This window comes from Coffea arabica, chromosome 3c (assembly GCF_036785885.1).
Source record: "Coffea arabica cultivar ET-39 chromosome 3c, Coffea Arabica ET-39 HiFi, whole genome shotgun sequence".
Lineage (NCBI taxonomy): Eukaryota > Viridiplantae > Streptophyta > Magnoliopsida > Gentianales > Rubiaceae > Coffea > Coffea arabica.
In genome coordinates, this window is record NC_092314.1 from 6,204,615 (window position 1) to 6,224,908 (window position 20,294).

General features: G+C 36.1%; 2 protein-coding genes across 3 annotated transcripts; one reads left to right on the forward strand and one right to left on the reverse strand.

The window, feature by feature from the left end:
* The first annotated feature begins 2,813 nt into the window (after window positions 1-2,813).
* LOC113734565 (RAF-like serine/threonine-protein kinase PRAF) lies at window positions 2,814-8,702 on the forward strand. The gene is made up of 8 exons (XM_027261154.2): window positions 2,814-3,397; window positions 4,330-4,398; window positions 5,540-5,686; window positions 5,792-5,952; window positions 6,036-6,183; window positions 6,440-6,562; window positions 6,677-6,764; window positions 8,172-8,702. Exons 1-8 carry the CDS (start codon window positions 2,963-2,965, stop codon window positions 8,345-8,347), a joined length of 1,347 nt encoding a protein of 448 aa, XP_027116955.2. The 5' UTR covers window positions 2,814-2,962; the 3' UTR covers window positions 8,348-8,702.
* A 2,062-nt stretch (window positions 8,703-10,764) lies between these two features.
* On the reverse strand, window positions 10,765-18,434 carry LOC113734400 (protein ROOT HAIR DEFECTIVE 3-like). Of its 2 annotated transcripts, none has more exons than XM_027260931.2 (18): window positions 18,169-18,434; window positions 17,928-18,068; window positions 17,753-17,819; window positions 17,463-17,574; window positions 17,237-17,307; window positions 15,505-15,568; window positions 15,360-15,428; window positions 15,206-15,253; window positions 15,073-15,135; window positions 13,758-13,814; window positions 13,418-13,567; window positions 12,761-12,829; window positions 12,520-12,611; window positions 12,065-12,143; window positions 11,763-11,919; window positions 11,544-11,665; window positions 11,277-11,416; window positions 10,765-11,131 (listed from the first exon to the last, which is right to left on the reverse strand). In XM_027260931.2, the coding sequence occupies exons 1-17, from the start codon at window positions 18,170-18,172 to the stop codon at window positions 11,312-11,314; spliced, it is 1,470 nt and encodes a 489-aa protein (XP_027116732.1). In that variant the 5' UTR covers window positions 18,173-18,434; the 3' UTR covers window positions 10,765-11,131; window positions 11,277-11,311. The 2 variants fall into 2 exon arrangements, with proteins under 2 accessions (XP_027116732.1, XP_027116730.1); XM_027260929.2 differs by having other exon boundaries at window positions 10,765-11,087; window positions 18,169-18,433.
* Between the last annotated feature and the right edge of the window lie 1,860 nt (window positions 18,435-20,294).

Here is a 20,294-nt window from a genome sequence, read left to right on the forward strand (position 1 = left end):
TTTCAGCAGTGCCTCAAATCTTTTTTGACGTCTGACGTTAATTAATTAGCAGATGCCAATTGATGATGGAAATGTTATAGCGCTATATTCTAGACGCCCCCTTTCATAGTTCTCGTTTGGTAAGTGAATTTTTTTGGATATTTATCTAAAATTTTACTATAATTTGCTGTAAAAGTTGTAGAAATATTTTTGAAGCGTGTAAATTTTTAAATATTTTGAAGCGTATAGTTTAAAATTTTTGAAAATTTTTTTGAAATTATTGTAACTGAGGTTGTTAAAAAACTTGTAACGGATAAACTTGGCCAAAAATTTGCTTGCCAAATATGCAATAATCAGAGGCTTTTTTATTTTTATCTGCATGATGTTGACATTTTCCTTCTTTTATTCATCTATCGTTGAGGAATGGCTGACAATTTTCTTTGACAAAGAAATGAGGAAAAGGCTCAACCCCAAGTCATAGGCGAAACACAAATTATTTAAGATTAGACCCAACATTTGTCTCATTTCCCCCCACAATTCCACTCTACGCCCAAGCCAAAGCCAAAGCCAAGAAGTCAAACAGCCAATTACCTTAGGCTATTACGAGCGACGCGGCACACAATTTTGCTTGCTGTTGCTTTCCAATTATGGAAACGACGAGTTACCGTGACTTTGTCATTATTTTCATTAAAATATTTGTACAGCTAGCTGGTCGTTAGTGGACCCCCGCACCATAGATGGGCACTTTTAGCGACGCTTCTATTACTGTTCATTGAGCTTTCCGTTATTTGGAAACTTATAAAGCTATCATATAAATCACATATGATGAATGATAGCATAATAACGCCAAGTGGTGAATAAACAAAACTACGCCACCATCGCTGGCTTTGGTTTAACTTTCCTATAAAAAGCCACCAACTGCTACAACAAACCGCATTGCCACCTTCCATAGTTATGGATAATTATAGGTAATTAAAATAAAAGTAATTTTATAAGGGCAGAGAAAAAGGTTCATAAAGTGACATAAATATAACCCCAATATTAAGTTTATAAAGTGACATAAATATTAACCCTAATATTAATCCCAAAATCAATCAGGTTTTGTCAATCAATTTATTCGCAAATCCTGATCAGAGGCAGCTTGGAACTTGGAAAATGAGTTGTTAGTCCCCTGGTATCTGGATATTTTATAACTAAGATAAGTTGTTGGCACAGCCTTCATCTTTAACGGAGTTTTGGATAGTCCCCATTTTATTTGGCACAACCTTCACTTTGGCATGATCTCCATTTTGAAGTTTAGAGACTGAAATGGGTAATAGTCCAAAGTTTGGGAGGACAAAGTGGAATTAACCTGAGTTGAAAGGGTTTAGAAAATTAGAGATGGCGACTGGAGAAGAGAAGGAACCACATTAGAGAACTGGGGGTTTAGGGGATGGTGCTGGGCTTCTGGACATTTAAAAAAAAAAAAAAAAAATTTGTAATGATGGTTTAAGAGGAGATTTCATGGGATTTTTGGTAAAATTAAGTAAAGAATTGGTAAGTTTCAACGTAAAAATGGTAAATTTTGGCACTGAAGAAGTAATTTTTATCACAATCATAGCTTATAATTTTTAGAGATCATTTCAAAAACTTCCATTGAGATTTTTTCTAATCACACCTAACACCTCTCAAGTTTCTAAAATCACACTTAACATCCTTAAAATGATAACCTTCGTAACATGTCAGCCCTTTTATGTAAAAATAATATTAAAGATATATTTTTAGTAGAGGGACTATAGCATTCTTTCAATTTTGCCCTTTTGTAAGTTGATTTTTGAATTTTAGAAGATGAAAATGAGAACAAATAGAATTGCCATATTTACAAGAAATTGAGTGGGTGTAAGTACAACAACTGTTAAATTGTATATTTTTTGTTGATTCATGTGACCGTTATAAGATCTATGCCAAAGTTTTGGATAGAAATGAAATAAAATTTTTTGAATACCATTTGTTAACCAATTTTTCAAAAAAAATTTTCGATAATTAAACACCATTATAGGTATATTTAATATGCATTTTTTTTCATGATTTGAACTGCATCCCAGCCTTTTTTTCACAAAAGGAATGATTTTAACCATTTTTTCCTCACCTCGTACTGATTAAACTAGATAATAAAATAAAATCGTAGTTAAAAAAAGATAAATTTTCTATGTTTAGATTGTCCAAATACCTCAACTACTCCCCCTTCTCCCTAGTATCGGACAATGTTGTAATTTAAAAAAAAAAAAGAAAAAGAAAAGAAGACTAGCATCGAACTCTTCATGGCCAGGCCTCCCAACTACTCAACACCCTCCTATTCAGACATTTTGAAGACGTGCACCGCTTACCACGCCTGTCTAGTGTCTGTAATTAACTTTTAGGGATAATTACATCTACACCCCTCATGGTTTAGCCAAACTACCTTTGTACCCCTCGAACTTCCTGAAACAACAGTCACCCCCCTTTGACTCAACACAGACTAAACGGTATTAAAATGATGCTGACATTTTCCTTCTTGGAGACAAAGAGATGAGGAAAAGGGTCAACCCCAATCCATTCGGTTAATTAGCAGTAGTAACCATGTCGTCATTTCCGCCACAATTCCACTCTTCGCCCAAGCCAATGGCTTTTAATTAGCAGTAGCAACTAATAGGCGAAACACAAATTACTTAAGATTAGACCCAACATAATGTCGTCATTTCAAGCCAAAGCCAAAGCCAAAGCCAAACAACCAACGACCTTGGGCATAGCTATTTTGAGTAAAGAAAGCCACCCAACTGAACTTCTATAAAAGGCCACCCCACTGCTTCATTCAACAAACCGCCTTCTATACGTAGAAGCTTCTAATAAGAAACAAAACAACTGGAGAATTTCTTCCGGACGGGGTGGCGAACAGAGCACAGCACAACCCACCCCGTTATCCTTTCCTTCGTCGTTAAGTACCATTAACCACCACCGCCTCACCATGGCTGCTATTGCCTTATCCGGTTTAAGCGCCCGAATACCCTTCTCTGTAAAAACCAGCAGAGGATTCCAGAGTCACCCTTCTCGGCACTCAGGTTTCCCCAAACTCACCGTCCGAGCATGCACAGTTCAGGCTACACCATCGCACTCAAATTTTCTGTTCAGGCTACACTCGAGCTCGGTTATTCTCAATCTCTCGCTGGCAGAACCCCCAGTCCTAGATGATGGCTTGCGTGAGCCTCAAATTGGAATTTCAGCAGTTCAGCATGGAGAAAATCCTTCCCGACCTCCTCAAGATGTTACAGAAGATAGTGAAGAGCTTAAGGCTGCTACCCTTCGTATTATGATGGCGAGAAAGAAGGGATATTTCCGATTTGCTGTTGAACCGGATGAAAGAACTGGTGATGCCTTTTCTATCCCTGGTCATGATAAAAGTGTAAGGCCTTATATCTTTTTTCTTTTATTGCAGCGGGTGTTTTTCGATCCAAATCGGTTAGAACTTTCTGATAAAAAAGAAAAAAAAAAAGAATTATTATTATTATTATTATTATTATTTTTTGGGGCTTTTCAATAGCGCTCAATTAATCTCTGAGTGTAGAGAAAAGTTCTGATTTTCGGGATTTTTTTGTCTCTGCCATGCTATACGATGACTTCGTTTTTCTTATGGACAAATTATCTATTTGGCCCTTGAACTGTTAATGCAGGTAAAATTTAGCTCTCCAACTGTTAAAAACCAATTTTTAACCCTCCAACTTGTAAAATATAGAGTCCGTGGCCCTTCCTTTTGCCGAGGTTAGTGGCCCTTTTATATCCGGTTTTGCAACCGAAGAGACCAACGGTACTATGCTTTCGTAGAAGGACCCTTTTTCCCCACACACAGACAAAAAAGACGGCAAAAAGCAAGATATCCATCATCTTCCCTCTGTAGAGGCGATGGTCGGTCGGTTTGTTGCCGGAATCGGAGTTGGGTATGCTATCGCTATGATCATAGCCCTTGTATGTTCTGCTGAGATATCTCCAAGATCAATTCGGGGATTAATCACTTCTTTTACGGAGGCGTTCATCAACCTTGGCGAGTTGTTGGAATACGTGTCCAAGCCTGCCGCCAACTTGGGTCTAAGGGTCACAGGTTCCCAAATTTATAAGTTGAAGGACTAAAAGTTGACTTTTAATAGTTGGAGGGTTAAGTTTTGTCTATATTAAAAGTTTAAGGGTCAAATAGATAATTTGGCCTTTTCTTATTTTGGAACTAATATGTTACTTACCATATTTTGATTACTATGATGAGATGCTGTTCACTCTCTTTGTTTCGTTACTGATTATTATTATTGATCGTGAAGTTTGATAAATTAATTATGCATTCTGTAGGTTGTCAGAACCGATCATGATGGTGATCCTGCTGGAATTGATATGGACTATCGACAATGTGGCTTACCGGTAAGAACGTTTAGTTACTTCTGAATGACATATACTGAGAGGTGTCTTCTTTTCTTTTTCTCAAAACATTTGCTGAATTTACATTTTTTCTTGAGCTTAGAAGTGAAAAATGCTCGAGTTACATCTTAGTATTAAGTGTAGATTCTGGTTCATGATATGATACTTGGTGGAGTCACCCAAACATTTGCCAGGAAAGCTATCCAATTATTGTATGATGGACATCACAATATTAATTATATTCCATTTTAGTAAGAACAGAGAAAATATAAAATCTAAAAGATGATTTTACGGTTTCAAAACTTAATTCAATACAGATTATGTGATTATGCTTTCTTTCTTGGACCTGGCTACTTTAACTTTTACCATTTGATCGATGCATCTTTTTATTGAAACTCTATCAGCAGTCAGTGCTTATAAAATTTTGAACCATAAACTCGAAACAAGTCAGAGTTGGGTAATGAAATCTCCAAGTAGGTCTATTTTCATCATTTATCTAGAATTTGATTGTATGATGATTAAGCTGATGAACTTTTTGGTGTGTGTAAAAATATGAAATATTGCAATGGAAAGGGAGGGAGGAAGGGACGGAAAGAGGAGGATGGGTTTTATGATATGTGATTGGCACCAGCTGTGATGGTGACTCATGTTCCATAGCTTCGAGTTATTGTTATCTTTTTTCCTTATGTTGCTATCTCAGAATTGCAATGTAGTTTTATCCTGGAATCCCCATTTAGCAGGGCTGTCGTATGAACATGCTTACTCTTCATCAACATGACCTAATTTAGCCATTTAGGGATGCAAAGAGTCTTGTGTGCTTTCTCAGACTTGCCTTGGGTACTTAAGTAATGTTCTGACATACTTGGAGTGTTAATTAAGAACTTAAGATATTTGGCAAATCCTTCTGTACAGTAATTTTATGTCGTAGTATTGTAATCATTTCGGATCTACTATCTGAAGACATGGAAATGATTGGTCCTTTGTAAAGTGGTTGAGTTTGTATTTCCAATGCATAATATTATCTCTTGTAGCATACAAAATCAGTGATTCAAATAATATTTGAATCTCCGTAGTGAACTCTTGCTTTTCATGTTTAGGTATACTTTGTTTGAACGTGATTGACTAATTCATAAACTATTTGCAGATAATACCATATGCTGATCTTGTGGTGCTGAAATTATTAGGATCTGGTAGATATGGTATTGTTTACCACGGAAAGTGGATGGGAACAGATGTTGCCATCAAGATATTTGATAAGAGCCGTGTTGCTAAGGATTATTTAGACAGATTGGTGGGTTCTTTTCTTTCTGTACAAGAAGATGAAGAAATATTACATTGCTTGAATACAATTTTTAGACTTGATGGCCAGTAAAGTCGTTGCATTTTACTCTTGCAGACCAAAACTTTCTGGAGAGAGGCTCAGATCCTATCTAAACTACACCATCCACAAGTTGTCGCATTCTATGGGGTAGTTCTTGATGGGCCTGAAGGAACATTGGCATATGTAACTGAATATATGGTTGATGGATCGCTAAGGTGTGCCCTCTTAGAGAAGGGGTAAGTTGTCAAGTTCTTCTGTTTTTTAGGCAAATAATGTTTGTAGATGAAACTGAACCATAGGCTTGGTGCTCCATTTTCAGAGAACTTGATCGGCGTACAAAACTTACGGTTCTATTGAATGTTGCTTCTGGCATGGAGTATTTGCATTCAATGGATGTTGTACATTTTGACTTGAAGAGTCCTAACTTGCTAGTCAACTTGCGAGATCCTCAAAGGCCCGTATGCAAGGTATTTACCGTTGTGAATTTAATGCAGATCTAAGTAACTGGAAAATTGGTCCAAAGACTAGTTTAAAATAGCCTGTTCTGATTGTTTTTTCAAACTTCTTTATATTGCTAATTTCTACTAAGTTCAGTGCCTTTATAGTAAAATAGAAGGTTATTGTTCAAGATGTTTAATTTAGCTGGAAACCATTTCAACGTGGTTTCATGTCGTAAATTGATTGCATACCTGGAGACATGATAACTGACCTCATGGTTTTCAGGTTGCTGATCTTGGACTATCAAAAATAAAACAAAATGCACTTGTTTCTGGGCGTAAGCGAGGACCGCTCGGCTGGATGGCTCCAGAATTGCTGAACGGAAGGAGGAATAAAGTTTCTGATAAGGTTAGTTCTCGATTCACAGAGTTCTTGATTCTGTCGAGCGAGTAATCAGGGAGATTGGAATATGAATCTTGCACATTGTCCAGTCTCTGATTTGCCTCTTGTGGCTTTTTATAGGTTGATGTATACGCATATGGAATCACGACATGGGAGACCGAAACAAGAAAGGTGCCATATGGAGATATGGACCCTGACATCATAAGATGTAAGATTTCTGGTCAATTTGGCAATGGATCAATGCAAAAACATACTATGCCTGATACAGACTCTGGAATATTATTTTGGAACTTTAGTAACAATTAAGCTTCAATAAAAAGCCACATATGTTGTAAAAATTGAAAAAATAATGCTGCTTATGACTAGAGTGAGCTGTGACTTCTGAGTATGAAATGCCGTTTCATGATGGTTCTTATATTAGTAACTATCTGTGGAACTGCTGCTACATGGCCACAACTTGATGATATTCTCAAGTATGCCATGTGCTTGTTTGAGCAGTAACTTATCTTGAAGCTATATTAGCCATCATAATAGGAATGACAGAATGTGACTTTTGTATTCACTAAATTGTCACCCTTTAGTTGTAAAAAACAATAATCCCTTTTTAACCTTATGAACTGTTGTTTGGAGAAACAGCAAAACCAGGACTTGAAAAACTCGGTTCATGTAAAAGGAGAAGAAAAGGCAACTGAGCTGTGAGATTCTGCATTTTGTTGGGATAACATTTTATGGCAGTTAAGACTTTGTTATAAGCTTCTGCAGACACAAATTTTGAAGGCAACTAGGAGCTCTAGCATAAGCTTAAAGTAGGAGACTGAGCTTTCTTTTCACTCTTGGCTTATTATCTAACAATGGAGGGAACTTAAATGAGAATCTAAATTGCCGCTCAGGTATTTCATGGGCCACTGTCTGTTACTACACTAGAGATACGACATTTGCTATGTATGATATTTGAAGGTTACTTTTTAAGTTCCTGACACGTACAATACCTTGTCGATCAACATATGCCTTGCTATTGTATTTTGTTTATTTACTTACAAAATCAACTGGAATGGGGGCGGGCAGTTCCACAAAATAATTTCTGAAAATGATGTTTTTTTGGCATTAGAAATTCAATCTTTTAACGTTTGCTTCTAGAGATTCTTATCAAGTTGTGGCATAAGATCTTGTAATTTTTATTATGTCGTGCGATTTTTCAACGCTTGTTGTCTTTCGGTTCTATGAAGTAATCATGATAGATAAGGATCAGATTCTACAGCTTCTGGACAACCTACGTAGAATGAACATGTTAGTAGCACAGACAATTGAATTTATATTGATTGAAGTTGTACCTTTCAATGTAGGTAACTGTTAAATGATGAAAATAAATTATAGATACTGTATTCTTTTAAAAATTCAGGCGGAGCTATGGAAAAACTTGTTGAATCACATTATGGCTTCCTCATTGAGTCATAAATTGTACATAATCAGTGATGAGATGCCTTTCAATACTGAATCGTCACTTTGCAGTTTGCTCTTTAGCATATTGTCCTACTATCCCTTTTCTATTGTCAAATTTCTCAAAGTTCAGTTTGTTGCATTTTAGTTATTAATTCATTTTATCAACTCTTTGTAGCTGGGGTTGCATATTCAAATCTCAGGCCTGCCATCCCTGAATACTGTGATCCTGAATTGAGAAAGTTGATGGAAGAATGCTGGTCCCCAGATCCAGCTGCAAGGCCATCGTTCACCCAAATAAGGGAGAGACTGCAGGCTATGTTAATGGCACTGCAGCTAGATATACAAAACTGAGCTATAGAAGATGTGATCCTACAACCTGATCAGTAGGTCATTAAAAGAGAAAAAGACTCTTTCAGAATAAGATACAATCACATGCACGCACGTAAGAGGGATTTTGTAGAGCTTCCATTCTCAAATGTATTTGAAAATTAGGCCTGTCTATCTTCTTGTTTTAAGGAAAGAAACAGCTACCGTAGTGAGTTATTTGTAAATAGTGGCTGCTTGTAAGTTCATGTAGTACGGAAGTTGTCGAAGTGAGTGATCCAATGTAGGCTATGCCAGATGAAGGTTGCTGCATTTGCAACCAAACAACAGTAGTCATTCTCATGTATTATTCGCATACAGCAATTAGAACAGGGTTTTGGTATGTGGACTGTGAATCAAGGTTTGTTGAGTGCAACGGTCTGATCTAGTTATAAGGCATGATAAATGTCGTTTTGGTCCTCCAAAGTAGGTTATGGTCTCATTTAAGTCCTTCAAACCAGGAAATTTGTTTCAATTACAGCCTTGGGTCATTCGATTTACAGATAACCCTAGTCATATTCGAAGGATTTGAGTCTGATAAAAGTGTTTTTGGCCTAACGGTGTTAAATAGGAGGCATAATTGGAACACACTTCTTACTTTCAATGGCTAAATTGACTGTCTCATTTTTAAAGGACTTAATTGATACTTGTAGTTTGTTCGGGGAAAACGTTTTATGTGTTTTTTTTTTCCTTTCTAATTACTCGGCGATGTCAAGCTCACAACCAAAAGCATGATTGGTGAACCGAAAAATGGTTTCTTTCATCAGAAAAACGAACTAAGCATGTTTCCTTAGCCCAATTGCAATCAATCTGCAAATTTATAAGTTGTCCACAAACATTATTATAACCAACAACATCACTGTCGCAAATGAGGCCTTTAGAAGAAACAATCTTATCAAGAAAAGAAGGATGAAAAATTGAGTTGCCCATACTCAAAGCAAAGCCCCTGGATGCACTGCACAGTTTTCTGTCAATTTGAATGGTTCACTTGTGGGGTTTTTTTTCAAAGTAAAAGGGGGATCCGATAGGGAGATCTAATATCTCCTCATCTCTTCTCATTGCCGTGGAGGTTTTTTCACAATTATTTGCTCACAATATTCTTCATCAAGGTTATGATTACCATCCAAGACGTAGCCAGCTGGGTACTTTTTAATTCTTTCAAGTTGATCAAAACTACGTTGGACCAATTCTAGAGTCTGTCAGAATTGAAGCCGAGCTTATGGAAGTGTCACTTATCTCATCTAGACTAAACTACGAGGACTGCTTGCCTCTTTTCAACAATCTGCAGCTAAAAATATCAAGTTGGGCTAATAAGAAGCTAAGCTATGGAGGGAGCCTCCAGCTGATAAAAACTATACTTACTGGAGTACTGTTGTATTGGGCTAGTGCTTTTATTTTGGCAAAGGGAGTGATAAAAAAAAAAATAGAAAGTCTCGTGTCTTCTTTCCTTTGGGCTGGTAAGGTTAAAAGGCATTATGGAGCAAAAGTGCTCTGGGGAGATATATGTAAACCCACAAAGGAAGGCGGGTTGGGACTAAATGATACAATCCTATGGAACATTTGCTCCAAGAAGGACAATATGTGGGTAAATGGGTACAGACCATCCAGCGTAAGAAGGCTTCATTCTAGGGTGCCAAAAGACCATTTGACTGTTCTTGGGCCTGGAGGAATATCCTCTAACTGATGTCTAAAGCCCAACTTCACATCAATGGGTATGGAACTCTTTTCTGGTATGGTCAATGGCATCCTGTAGGGCCATGATACCAGAATTTTGCTGAGCCTCTACTGTCAGGATTGGCTTAACTGGAAATGATCTTGTTGCCGAGTGTATGCATGGTGCTGAATGGAGAAGGCCATGTGGGAGGAAATTTAACGCTGAGGTACAAAGATTGGAGCAGCTTACTCCCTGTGAGCGTGAGCTTGTCCCTGTACCAAATGAGGAGGATGCTACAATACAATTTGGCTCCCAAGTAGGTCTAGCACATACAATGTGCAGTCTGCTTTGAAGATCACCTCACAAGAAGCCTCCTGGCATAAACTTGTATGGGATAAGGGGGTGGGTCCAATTCTAAAAATGGTTTTAAGTTTTCCTGTGCCATTTGGTCAATGGAATTTTCTTGGGTTTTGTTTAATTTATTTTATGAGGAAGGTTGTATTGAAATGATTTTGAAACAGAACAAGAATGTTAAAGGATAGGTGGACATAAATATCTTGATCCTTTGGTGCTATTCGAATCAAAGTTTGATGAAATTGCTATGCATGAACATTCTATAACCTCACCGGCTCGGTATCTTGAATGCGAATGATCATGGTACAGTAAATAACGTGATTGTCTTGATCAGCCTTTGTTTCTTCTAATTACTCGACAATCTCAAGGTCACCACTAAAAGTAAAAGCATGATTGGTGAACCGAAAAATGGTTTCTTTCATCAGAAAAACAAACTAATTAAGCATGTTTCCTTAGCCCAATTACAATCAATCTGCAAATTTATACCTTGTCCACAAACATTATTATAACCAACAACATCAATGTCGCAAATTAGGCCTTTAGAAGAAACAATCTTATCAAGAAAAAAAGGATAAAAATTGAGTTGCCCATACTCAAAGCAAAGCCACTAGAAGAGCACCAAAAATCCTTCAAAGAGGACAAAACAAACTGAGAAAACCGGTACGCAAATAGTAGCAAACAACAAATCTTCAAGTCTTTGTATTCTTAATATAGAATGACCTGCAACATATGACAACCGGCGTAATCTTGTCAATGTTGTGAATCTGTCACAGAAACACATCTAATAATTATGCTAATTAGGAAAAAAAAAAAAAAAACGCCGTGGAACTTGAGATTTTTCTCATTGGAAATGTATTTTACCTTTAAAAATATATTTTTGCAGATAGTTAGAAAACCTCTCTTAATTACCTGTAATGATTTCGTGGCCAGCAGTTTTTCCCAGATTAAGTGTGTCCTGCTACCATAATTACAGAAGCCACACTTGGGGCAGACTTCACCACATTTGCCCCAATTGATGCAACCTCAAACCAAAACTCTCGTTTATCTTTCTGGAAAGTCAGACACATTAATCAATCAAGTTAGACTTAAACCGCGGCCAACTTAGAAACTAGATGATCATTGATGATTTCATCAACCAACTTCCTAAATAGATACATTAATTTGTAGTTTCCTTGCCTTTTGCTGTTCAAGCAGTTCATTGGTGGCACGAATCCCTTCTACGGTGCGGGCTATTTCTGACTCCAGTTGGGCCAATTGTTCGGTATCTTGATTCCAGTTTGCTTGTTTGACAGCAGCATCTAAAAAGACAAAGTTATACACGAAATTTCAATGTAAATTGGGGCATATCTACGGTGATGTATGATTATGACGTAGTTTACTAGTAATAATACGTACCTTTGAGCTGGTTCTTGAATTCAATGATGTATTTGTGGGTCTTCATAGCCACGAGTACTCCGTTTTTCTTTAACTCATCCATGGCTGCTTCCTCGAATTTTGCTAGAATTGCATGCCTCATATGTTCCACCACAGAAAGGTAGGTTGGCTTGACAACCTAAAGCATTTTGAACTCTTTAAGCAATGAATATACAAATTTAGCGGAGAACAAATAATACATAGTTGAATTTTCAGTCGATGAATAATAGTTGTAGATCAAATTTAACTTCACCAATATATCATTGCAACAATTCCTAGGGTACCTTCATGATGTTTTCAATTAGCTGCTTCCTGCTTGTGTCCCTTTTGGTCTCATCATAGTGTTGAGTTTCCTCATCATACCTAGATAAAAGCTTTGAACAATCATCAATAACCTCATGATAGATTTAGCTATCCAAATTATCAATAAATATGAGCACACAATCAGCAACGCAAAGGATTTTTTTTTTTTTTTTTTTTTTGGGTACGAGTTTCTTTGTGGGATTTATAATCACACCATGCACATAGAATAATAGTTTGGATTACAGTTTCTAGAGAGTGTTCTGGGAAAAAGTTACTATAGTACCTTTTAGACCATGATATATTTAAGATAAAATGGTAATTGAGAAATGTGCAAAATAAATATAGCATCAGACTAAGGAATTTTACATAGTACTACCATAAAGAGTATCAATTCTAAAAACTCGAGAATCCTAAGGATATTGCAAGGCACACTTACTGAGACAGATAAATGTCAATTATTGGACTGACTTTAGCGCCAAAGCCTTGTACTGCACCTGAGATTGCATCCTTCTCAATTTGAAGCCAGGACTAGGAACCATTTTCAACGAAATTACAGTAATTAATTAATATGGTCAAGCACACACACACACACACACACACACACACACACACACATATATATATATATATATGCCCTGTGAAATCCAAATCAAAACCAAGAATGGTATGCTTGTTACCCTATCATCGTAAAAACTCTGATACTTCTCTTCAGCAATTTTGTTACAGCGTATTTCAGCAACCATGATCTACCAATTTATTGAAAACAGAATATTAATTAGGAAAATTACATTTTATCCCCTGTGATTTAGCATTTTTTACATTACCCCCTATGATTTCAAAAACTATACATAACCCCCTCGCAATTTGGATTAAAATGTCAAAGTGACGGAAATAGTCATTCATAACGGAATTTCTAAAAATGTTGAAATTTCCCTTATAAATACATGATACACTAACCCCGTACAATTTTTATATTTTACCATATAACTCCCTTATAGTTTAATACTTTACCATATAACTCCCTTATGATTTTCAAAATATACACATAACCCCTTTGGTTAATAAATAATTTTTAACTTCACATAAGAGTATTTTTGATATTTTAGGTGACTCCGTTATGAATGAACATTCTCATCACTTTGACACTTTAATCCAAATCATGAGGGAATTATGTATAGATTTTGAAACTATAGGGGGGTTACATAAAAAAATGCTAAACCATAGGGGATAAAGTGGAATTTGCCCTATTAATTAACATTGCAAGAAAACTGAAAACAATATACAAGACCACTACTACAGTGACTTTTAATTAATAAATTAATTAATGGTTTTACTCGGTAATGAGGTAAGTCAAGGTCCTTGTCCTCCTTAATTTTGTCCCAGATTTTCTTTGCATAATCAGCAAAACCCGAGGCTGGTGTACTCCCTGCAGCACCTTCACCAGATGTAGAAATCGAGATAATCCGCTCTCTCAGACCAGACACCTGCTCAATAGAATATCAAATTTTATTGGAAATAAAAGACGATCGAAAGGTTAACCATGACCAAAAATCGCCAAATAATAATAATAACATAAAAAAAGCAGACCACACACATCGATAGACAAGTGTCTGAGGTACAGTAAACACCATATTCGTACTCTAAGAGAGAATGGAATATTGGAAGTATAAGTACCTCATTTTCAAACTGTTCTGGCTTGTCTTCAAAATTCGATAGCGCTACCACTTTAATCTGAGCAATCACAAGCCGATAAATCACACAAGATATACCGACTAAGATTTTGATTTAAGTTCTCAAATTTTGATTTTTTTTATTCAGTCATTTATTTTCGGATTTTGTTTTAATTATATCACTTTGGAGCTCATGTCATGTTGTAGATCGACTCAAGATTTGGAGGATAAAGTATACCAGGAAAAAACTATGCAAGTTTCATGCTCTAGGTTTATTTAATTTCTGCTTCTGTTTCTTTCTTGTTTTCGTCCTCTAGTTTACACAAATTAAAGAATAGAATTCAGATCCAAAAGAGGGGGAAAAGATGTGCAATGGTTCGCCATATCGCCCGATTTTGAGATGATTCTGACAATATGTAACCGGAACGGTGCTTGCCGGTACGAGATCGATGGCCAGATCAATGAATGACCTGTCTCCGAGTTGACTCCAGCTGACTCGGCTGGTATTAGCCGAGTCAATTCAGCGAGACAAGAAATCAGCCAAAATTGGGCGATTCATGATGATCCGACAAGCGATATAGAAGTTCATGGAACGTTTTGATATTTAAGTATATTGAAGTTTGGGGCTTTCTCTGAAGCTTTTTTCATTTTCTAGTTAAGATATGAGTTTTTTTTTCATCAATTTTGACGATAAAATCGTCTTTTTCACCAAAAGAATCATACGGTTTTTGGCCAAAATTTTGCTTCAGTAGAACTGTAGAAGTCAGAGCAGAAGTCCGCTAAAGAAGACGATCTCTAGGTTTAAATTTCAGACAATTAAGGCAAAGATTTCACACTATTTACCAAAATACCACCTATATTCTCTATTATATGTTGGTTTAACCGTGGCTCCTATGCAACACTTCTTATCCTTTTCAAAATAAAATAATTTTATAAAAAGGCCAAAATCCTTTTAAGTCTTAGTATAATTAAAAAAAAAAACCATTTTCACTAAATAAATATTCTTCATTTTTCACTAAATAAATTAAAATTAAAATATTTTATGGTATACTTCATAAGTATTAGCTATCGCAATATACATATTAAAATTAAAATATTAAAATGAAATATTTTATGTAATCGCAATAAATTAAAATTAATGAATCATGTACAATTTTTTTATGAAATTCTCTATTTTTAGTAATTTTTTTTAAATTTTTTGAAAATTTTTATATGTTATAATATACATATCACCCGATATTCAACCGATATACTGTGACGGATGTGGAACAATTGCGCGGATCATGTGTGCAAAGATTATTAGAAGTCGCAGGTCTTACATTGAAGAAATCTTCTAGTGAAGCATTCAGCTGTGCTTCGGGCTTCTTCATTCCTTCCCATATCTACAATATTATATAAAACATCAGTAGCACGATATCATGAGAATTTGTAACAATTTCAGATGATTTTTACCTTATACATTCCTACTTTCAGCTGTTCTTCCAACTTATCCAGAGGGCACTAGATTCAAAACAATTCATCAGATGAATTGTTGTGATTAAGCACTAGTTAATTAATCAACGGAATATCAAGAAAATAGAAAAGAAAAGGAAATAATAATCTATACCTTGTTTTTGTCACGGAGAACAAACACTAGATTCACCTTTCGTCGAGTACAAAATTTTCTAATCATTACCTGAGGAGTACACTGTCATAGAGATAATACTATACCACAAACACCAACAAATTATTGAGCCATGAAAGTTGCTTACCTCAAATATAGTTCGTAAGAGTGGCCGATTCCCTCCATTATTAAGGTTAACAGTATAACACTTCCTGTTTGATTAATAAAAAGTTGGCTTACTATGTTGTATGAAGTACCTCCTTCGATGAGTAGATTTTAAGGAGAATATATATACATAAAAATTAACAACTTCAGCTACATTTAATGAAATTGAATTACCAATTTAAAAGTTTGAACATTTATGGTACCTTGAGTTAATTAGTCGTAAGAAAATAGTGGACAATTGCTAATGAAATTACTGAATAACATGTCTAAATTTGTGCGTACTGAAAATGTTAAAATGTAGAGTTGACTTCGTTAAAAAAGGAAAAAAAAAAAAAAAAAAAAAGTAGAGGCAACCGTGGTTGGTAAGGAGGCGAGACAACCGTGGTTGGTAAGGAGGCGATATTATATAAGGGTAAATTACATGCAACCTCCAATGGTTTCGTCTATTGCCACATGATCCACTTAATGTTTCAAATATCCACTTAATGCCCTTATGATTCTATTTAAAGTGGAAACTTAATGAAAAATAGCCTATGTAACATCTTTAATTGAAATACCATTAGTGCCCTTACTTAAACATTAAATTGGTTGATAGCTTAACTACCTTATATAAAAGTATAGGTAGATTACATGGATAAATGCAAAAATTACAGGGAGATAAAGTGGATATTTATACAAACCAGAAGAGATTTACACGGAGATTAAAATTTCATCACATGTACTTTTAGAGCGCGTTAGGTATAAATGCCGTAACTAATTTTGCATTCCATCTATTTTTTCACTTTACATAAAACCATAGGGGATTACCTAGCTATGTTGAAAACTTAGAAATGATATCTGACATTATGTAAAATTGCAGGGGGTTATAAGTAATTTACCCTATTTATAAGGGTAAAAATTGTCCTCCTATTCTGGATAACCAACGGACGCGCTTATGGGTAAAGTTAGGGATGTAATCGAGCCAAGTCAAGCTCGAGTATTGCTATACTCGAGCTCGACTCGACTCATATGTACCTAGGCTCGAGCTCGAGCCAAAAAATCAATACTCGAGGCTTGACTCGAGAAACTCCCTTTAAGCTCGAGACTCAATTCGATAAGGCTCGATCTTTAGGCAAGCTTTATCAAGTCGAGTCTAATCAAACTTCTTGACTGGACTCGAAAAATGTACACTTCTGCCCTTATGGAATTTTATTATAAAGAAGAGTATATTGTAAATTCAATATATATTATACCCATAACAGTCATTTTATAATTATAATATATATATATATTATTTAAATACACCCCGACTCGACGAGTAGCTCGACAAGCCACGAGACTCAAAATATTGGCTCGAAACTCGACTCGAATAACAATCGAGTAGCTCAAGACTCGGCTCGAACTCGGTCAAACCGAGTTCAAGCCAAGCCATTGACCGAGCTCGCGAGTAGCTCGACTCGCATATATCCCTAGGTAAAGTGTATATCAATCCATACCAACCAAATACCAAATTGCTTTATTTATTGACATTAACAAGAAAAAAAAAAGGAGAAGTGATAGATGAATTTTTTAAACTATTCCCTTTTGGATGCTTACCTCTTAAGAATTTCAATAATCCTACTTGATTAACTTTAACTTTTAAAGCTGTTTATCTTTTCTCAAATTTAGGGACATCATGAGAAGGAAAAGATGAGACCGTTTGACATTGTGCTGCTTAAATTTAAAACCAAGCTTACATGTTGACTATGACTGTGTTTGCAACAGCCAAGCAAAATAGCGCAGTTTGTTTCTCAAACTTCGTATCATCCTGGAAAAAGACACAGGAAAACTGAATCAGAAAGTGAAGACAATCAAATCTGGACAATTTAACTAGCAAAGTGGAGTACTCTTTACAGTAATTAAGGTACGGTTTCCTAAGACATGTTAACTCTGTCATTTGAAGACAAGAAATTTGAAAACTACCTCTCGCTCTGAGCCATCACTTCCTTCCGTATCAACAGCGAGGATTTCAGGGCCACCATTTGGATTTGGTAAAGGGCATTTTGCCACCCAAATACCTTTTGTCGTTTGATGCCTAATGAGGTAATTAAAAGTAACCCAGAACAAAAAGAACACACAAGAAGTTAAAAGGGAAGGGGAGGGAGAGAGAGATCTTGTACATGGATTATATAATTAAGCATGAAATTTGTCATTATTACTAACTAAAAAGAAAGAACTCTAGGGTTATTAAAAATTGAATAAGGTCTTCATACATTCCCTGGCTGGCATCCATCACTTTGAATTTAGTGGAGTGCAGAGAATTCATAAGTGTGCTCTTTCCTGCATAAATCAAAACTTGCTGGTAATTGGTCCCAAATCACAGATTTTGACTTGGATGGAAATTTGTAAATAGCAACTTGAGATGCACCCAACTAAAATACGTATTACCGGTACTTTGCACGCCAAAGACGGAGACAACAGCAACGGGACGGCTCACGGCAGCCAGTTTCAGATCATCTACAAATTTTGAGTTGAAATTTCCATCTCCATCTATGAGCAGAGTTGGATGGTTGCCCTCAACTTGTTGTGCTGAAGAAAATATTCACCTTTTAGCTAGTTATGCAAAATAAGCTGATAAAGGAAGCATAAATATATGAAAGAATCACCATCCTGTGAATCAAGAACTTACCCATGTAGACAAGATGAGAGGATGGAATTTGTGGAAGGAAATAGAAGTCGTGCGAGATGATATCAAGAAAGGTTTATGACGGAGAATGGGTTGATGCAATCCGTGGTTTTCCAAAAGTGTGGAAAGTTTTGGGTGATTTCTCAAGACCATTATATCAAAAAATGTAACACGTTAGGTTAGAACTTGCATGATCACCCACCGGCCACCACAGTAGACGAAAAATTCCTAGGCTGGACCATGCCACCACATATCGAATTACGTAACAAAGGTGACGTAAGGGGAGTGATTAATGAGTAATGATAATCATAATGATGTATAGTTATGGCCGTCAATGTCGTACTATAGAATCTTGGTCAAGTCTAAAGATAACAGGATATATAATCCAGAGATGCTTTACCGGAATGGACCTACTTGAGAGGAATAGAACATAACGTATGTGTGTACGTGTGTCAGTGTGTGGATGCAGGAATATTTGATCTCTCAAAAAAAAAAAAAGATGATTGCCTTTGTTCACATGGTCTTAATCTTATTACCATCAAAGTGGATGTGCAGGAATGAATTTGCATGATCAGGAATATCCATAAACAGGCTTATTTATTCAAGTGGATTTACTGTATTTGCATGCATGGCCCAGCTCATTGGTGATGCAAAAGTAAAGAGATTAAAAGTGTGAAATGACGACAACATTTTGTGTTTTTTGATGCATAATTGATGTCGATGTCATATTATAAAATCTTGAAATGGACCTACTTCCAAAAATTATCGCATTGAAATGGACCTACTGTCACCAATTGGCTGGATAGGGTTTCTCTGTGGATCTCTCTTAAATTGTCCTTTGGGCTGATTTTATCGATGCCTTCTGCGTCGTTTAAGTGAGTGGTGTGTGTGTGTGTTTTCTTTGACATTTGTGAAAGAAAAAAACCAGACTTCTGGCGAGGATTGCACGGGAGGGGGTTGGGTGCACCATCGCACATCGAAAGATCGTAAGGTAGTTATTCTGGGTTTAAGATTCATGGGGAGCCTTTCATATCATCAATTGACTGGATAGGGTTTATCTGTGGATTGTCCTTTGGGCTGATTTTATCGATGCCTGTGTCGTTTAAGTGAGTGGTGTGTGTGTGTGTTTTCTTTGACATTTGTGGAAGAAAAAAAGAAATGGACCCACTTTCGTCTATTGTGGTGGGTGATCATGCAAGTTAGTGGAAACTTTTAAAAAGCGTCTTTGTGTCTTTTCGTGTTCCCGTGTTGGTTTCCATCTGTCACGTGTTGTTAAATTATATAGAAATGATTGTATGACATAAACTAAGATTAATGCACTATATTCACTCATTGGCCATGCCTTCATCGTGTCTGTTTGATCAAATCTTATCATATTTTCACAGCGGAAAAAAACTTGGCCATCTTTTACACCTTAAAATTATTCACGCAATTTTTATTTTGACAACGTAAATTTTCTAATTTAATCATTGAGAAGATCTACCTATTATTTTTCCAATAAAATTAGTAGTATTTCTCCAATGAAAGGAAAAGGAAGAAGAAGCTCTTATATATGGCTGGGGACTCGATGTGTAATGACCGACTCCACGGCGACCTGTTATTCAATTGATTTCGCAAGGATCCAAATTCGCAACCCTTTCGTAAAGGAACGTTTCATACTTTTCACTATGACTACACCAGAAAAAGTGGATGTTGCTGCGGTATGTTTAGGAGTCAGAGAAGAGGTGTGGAAAGTTACTGCGGTATGATTGTGGCCACAAATGATAGGGAAAGTGTGTTGGATAGACACGTGTAAAGGTCTTTTGTGACCTAAAACCTGAAGACTTGTTGGGCATTGAAGTTAAGTAGAAAAGGGATAGAAAAAGTTGAGGGGATTCCAAAGTGTAAAGGTGAAATGAGAAGTGCCTAAAATAAGTAACTGTCAAAGTGAGAGGGTCGTAAGTGAAAGTAAGGACAGCAAAAAAGGCGCGAAGCTTGGCGGAGAACTTAAACACTGTAAGCATATAAAATGAAGATTTTAATAAATTTAAGCATTAAATTTATAATGAATAAATTATGGGTTAATTACATTTACCACCCTTGAGGTTTGACCAAATAACAAATCGATCCCTGAGATTTGGATAAATAAC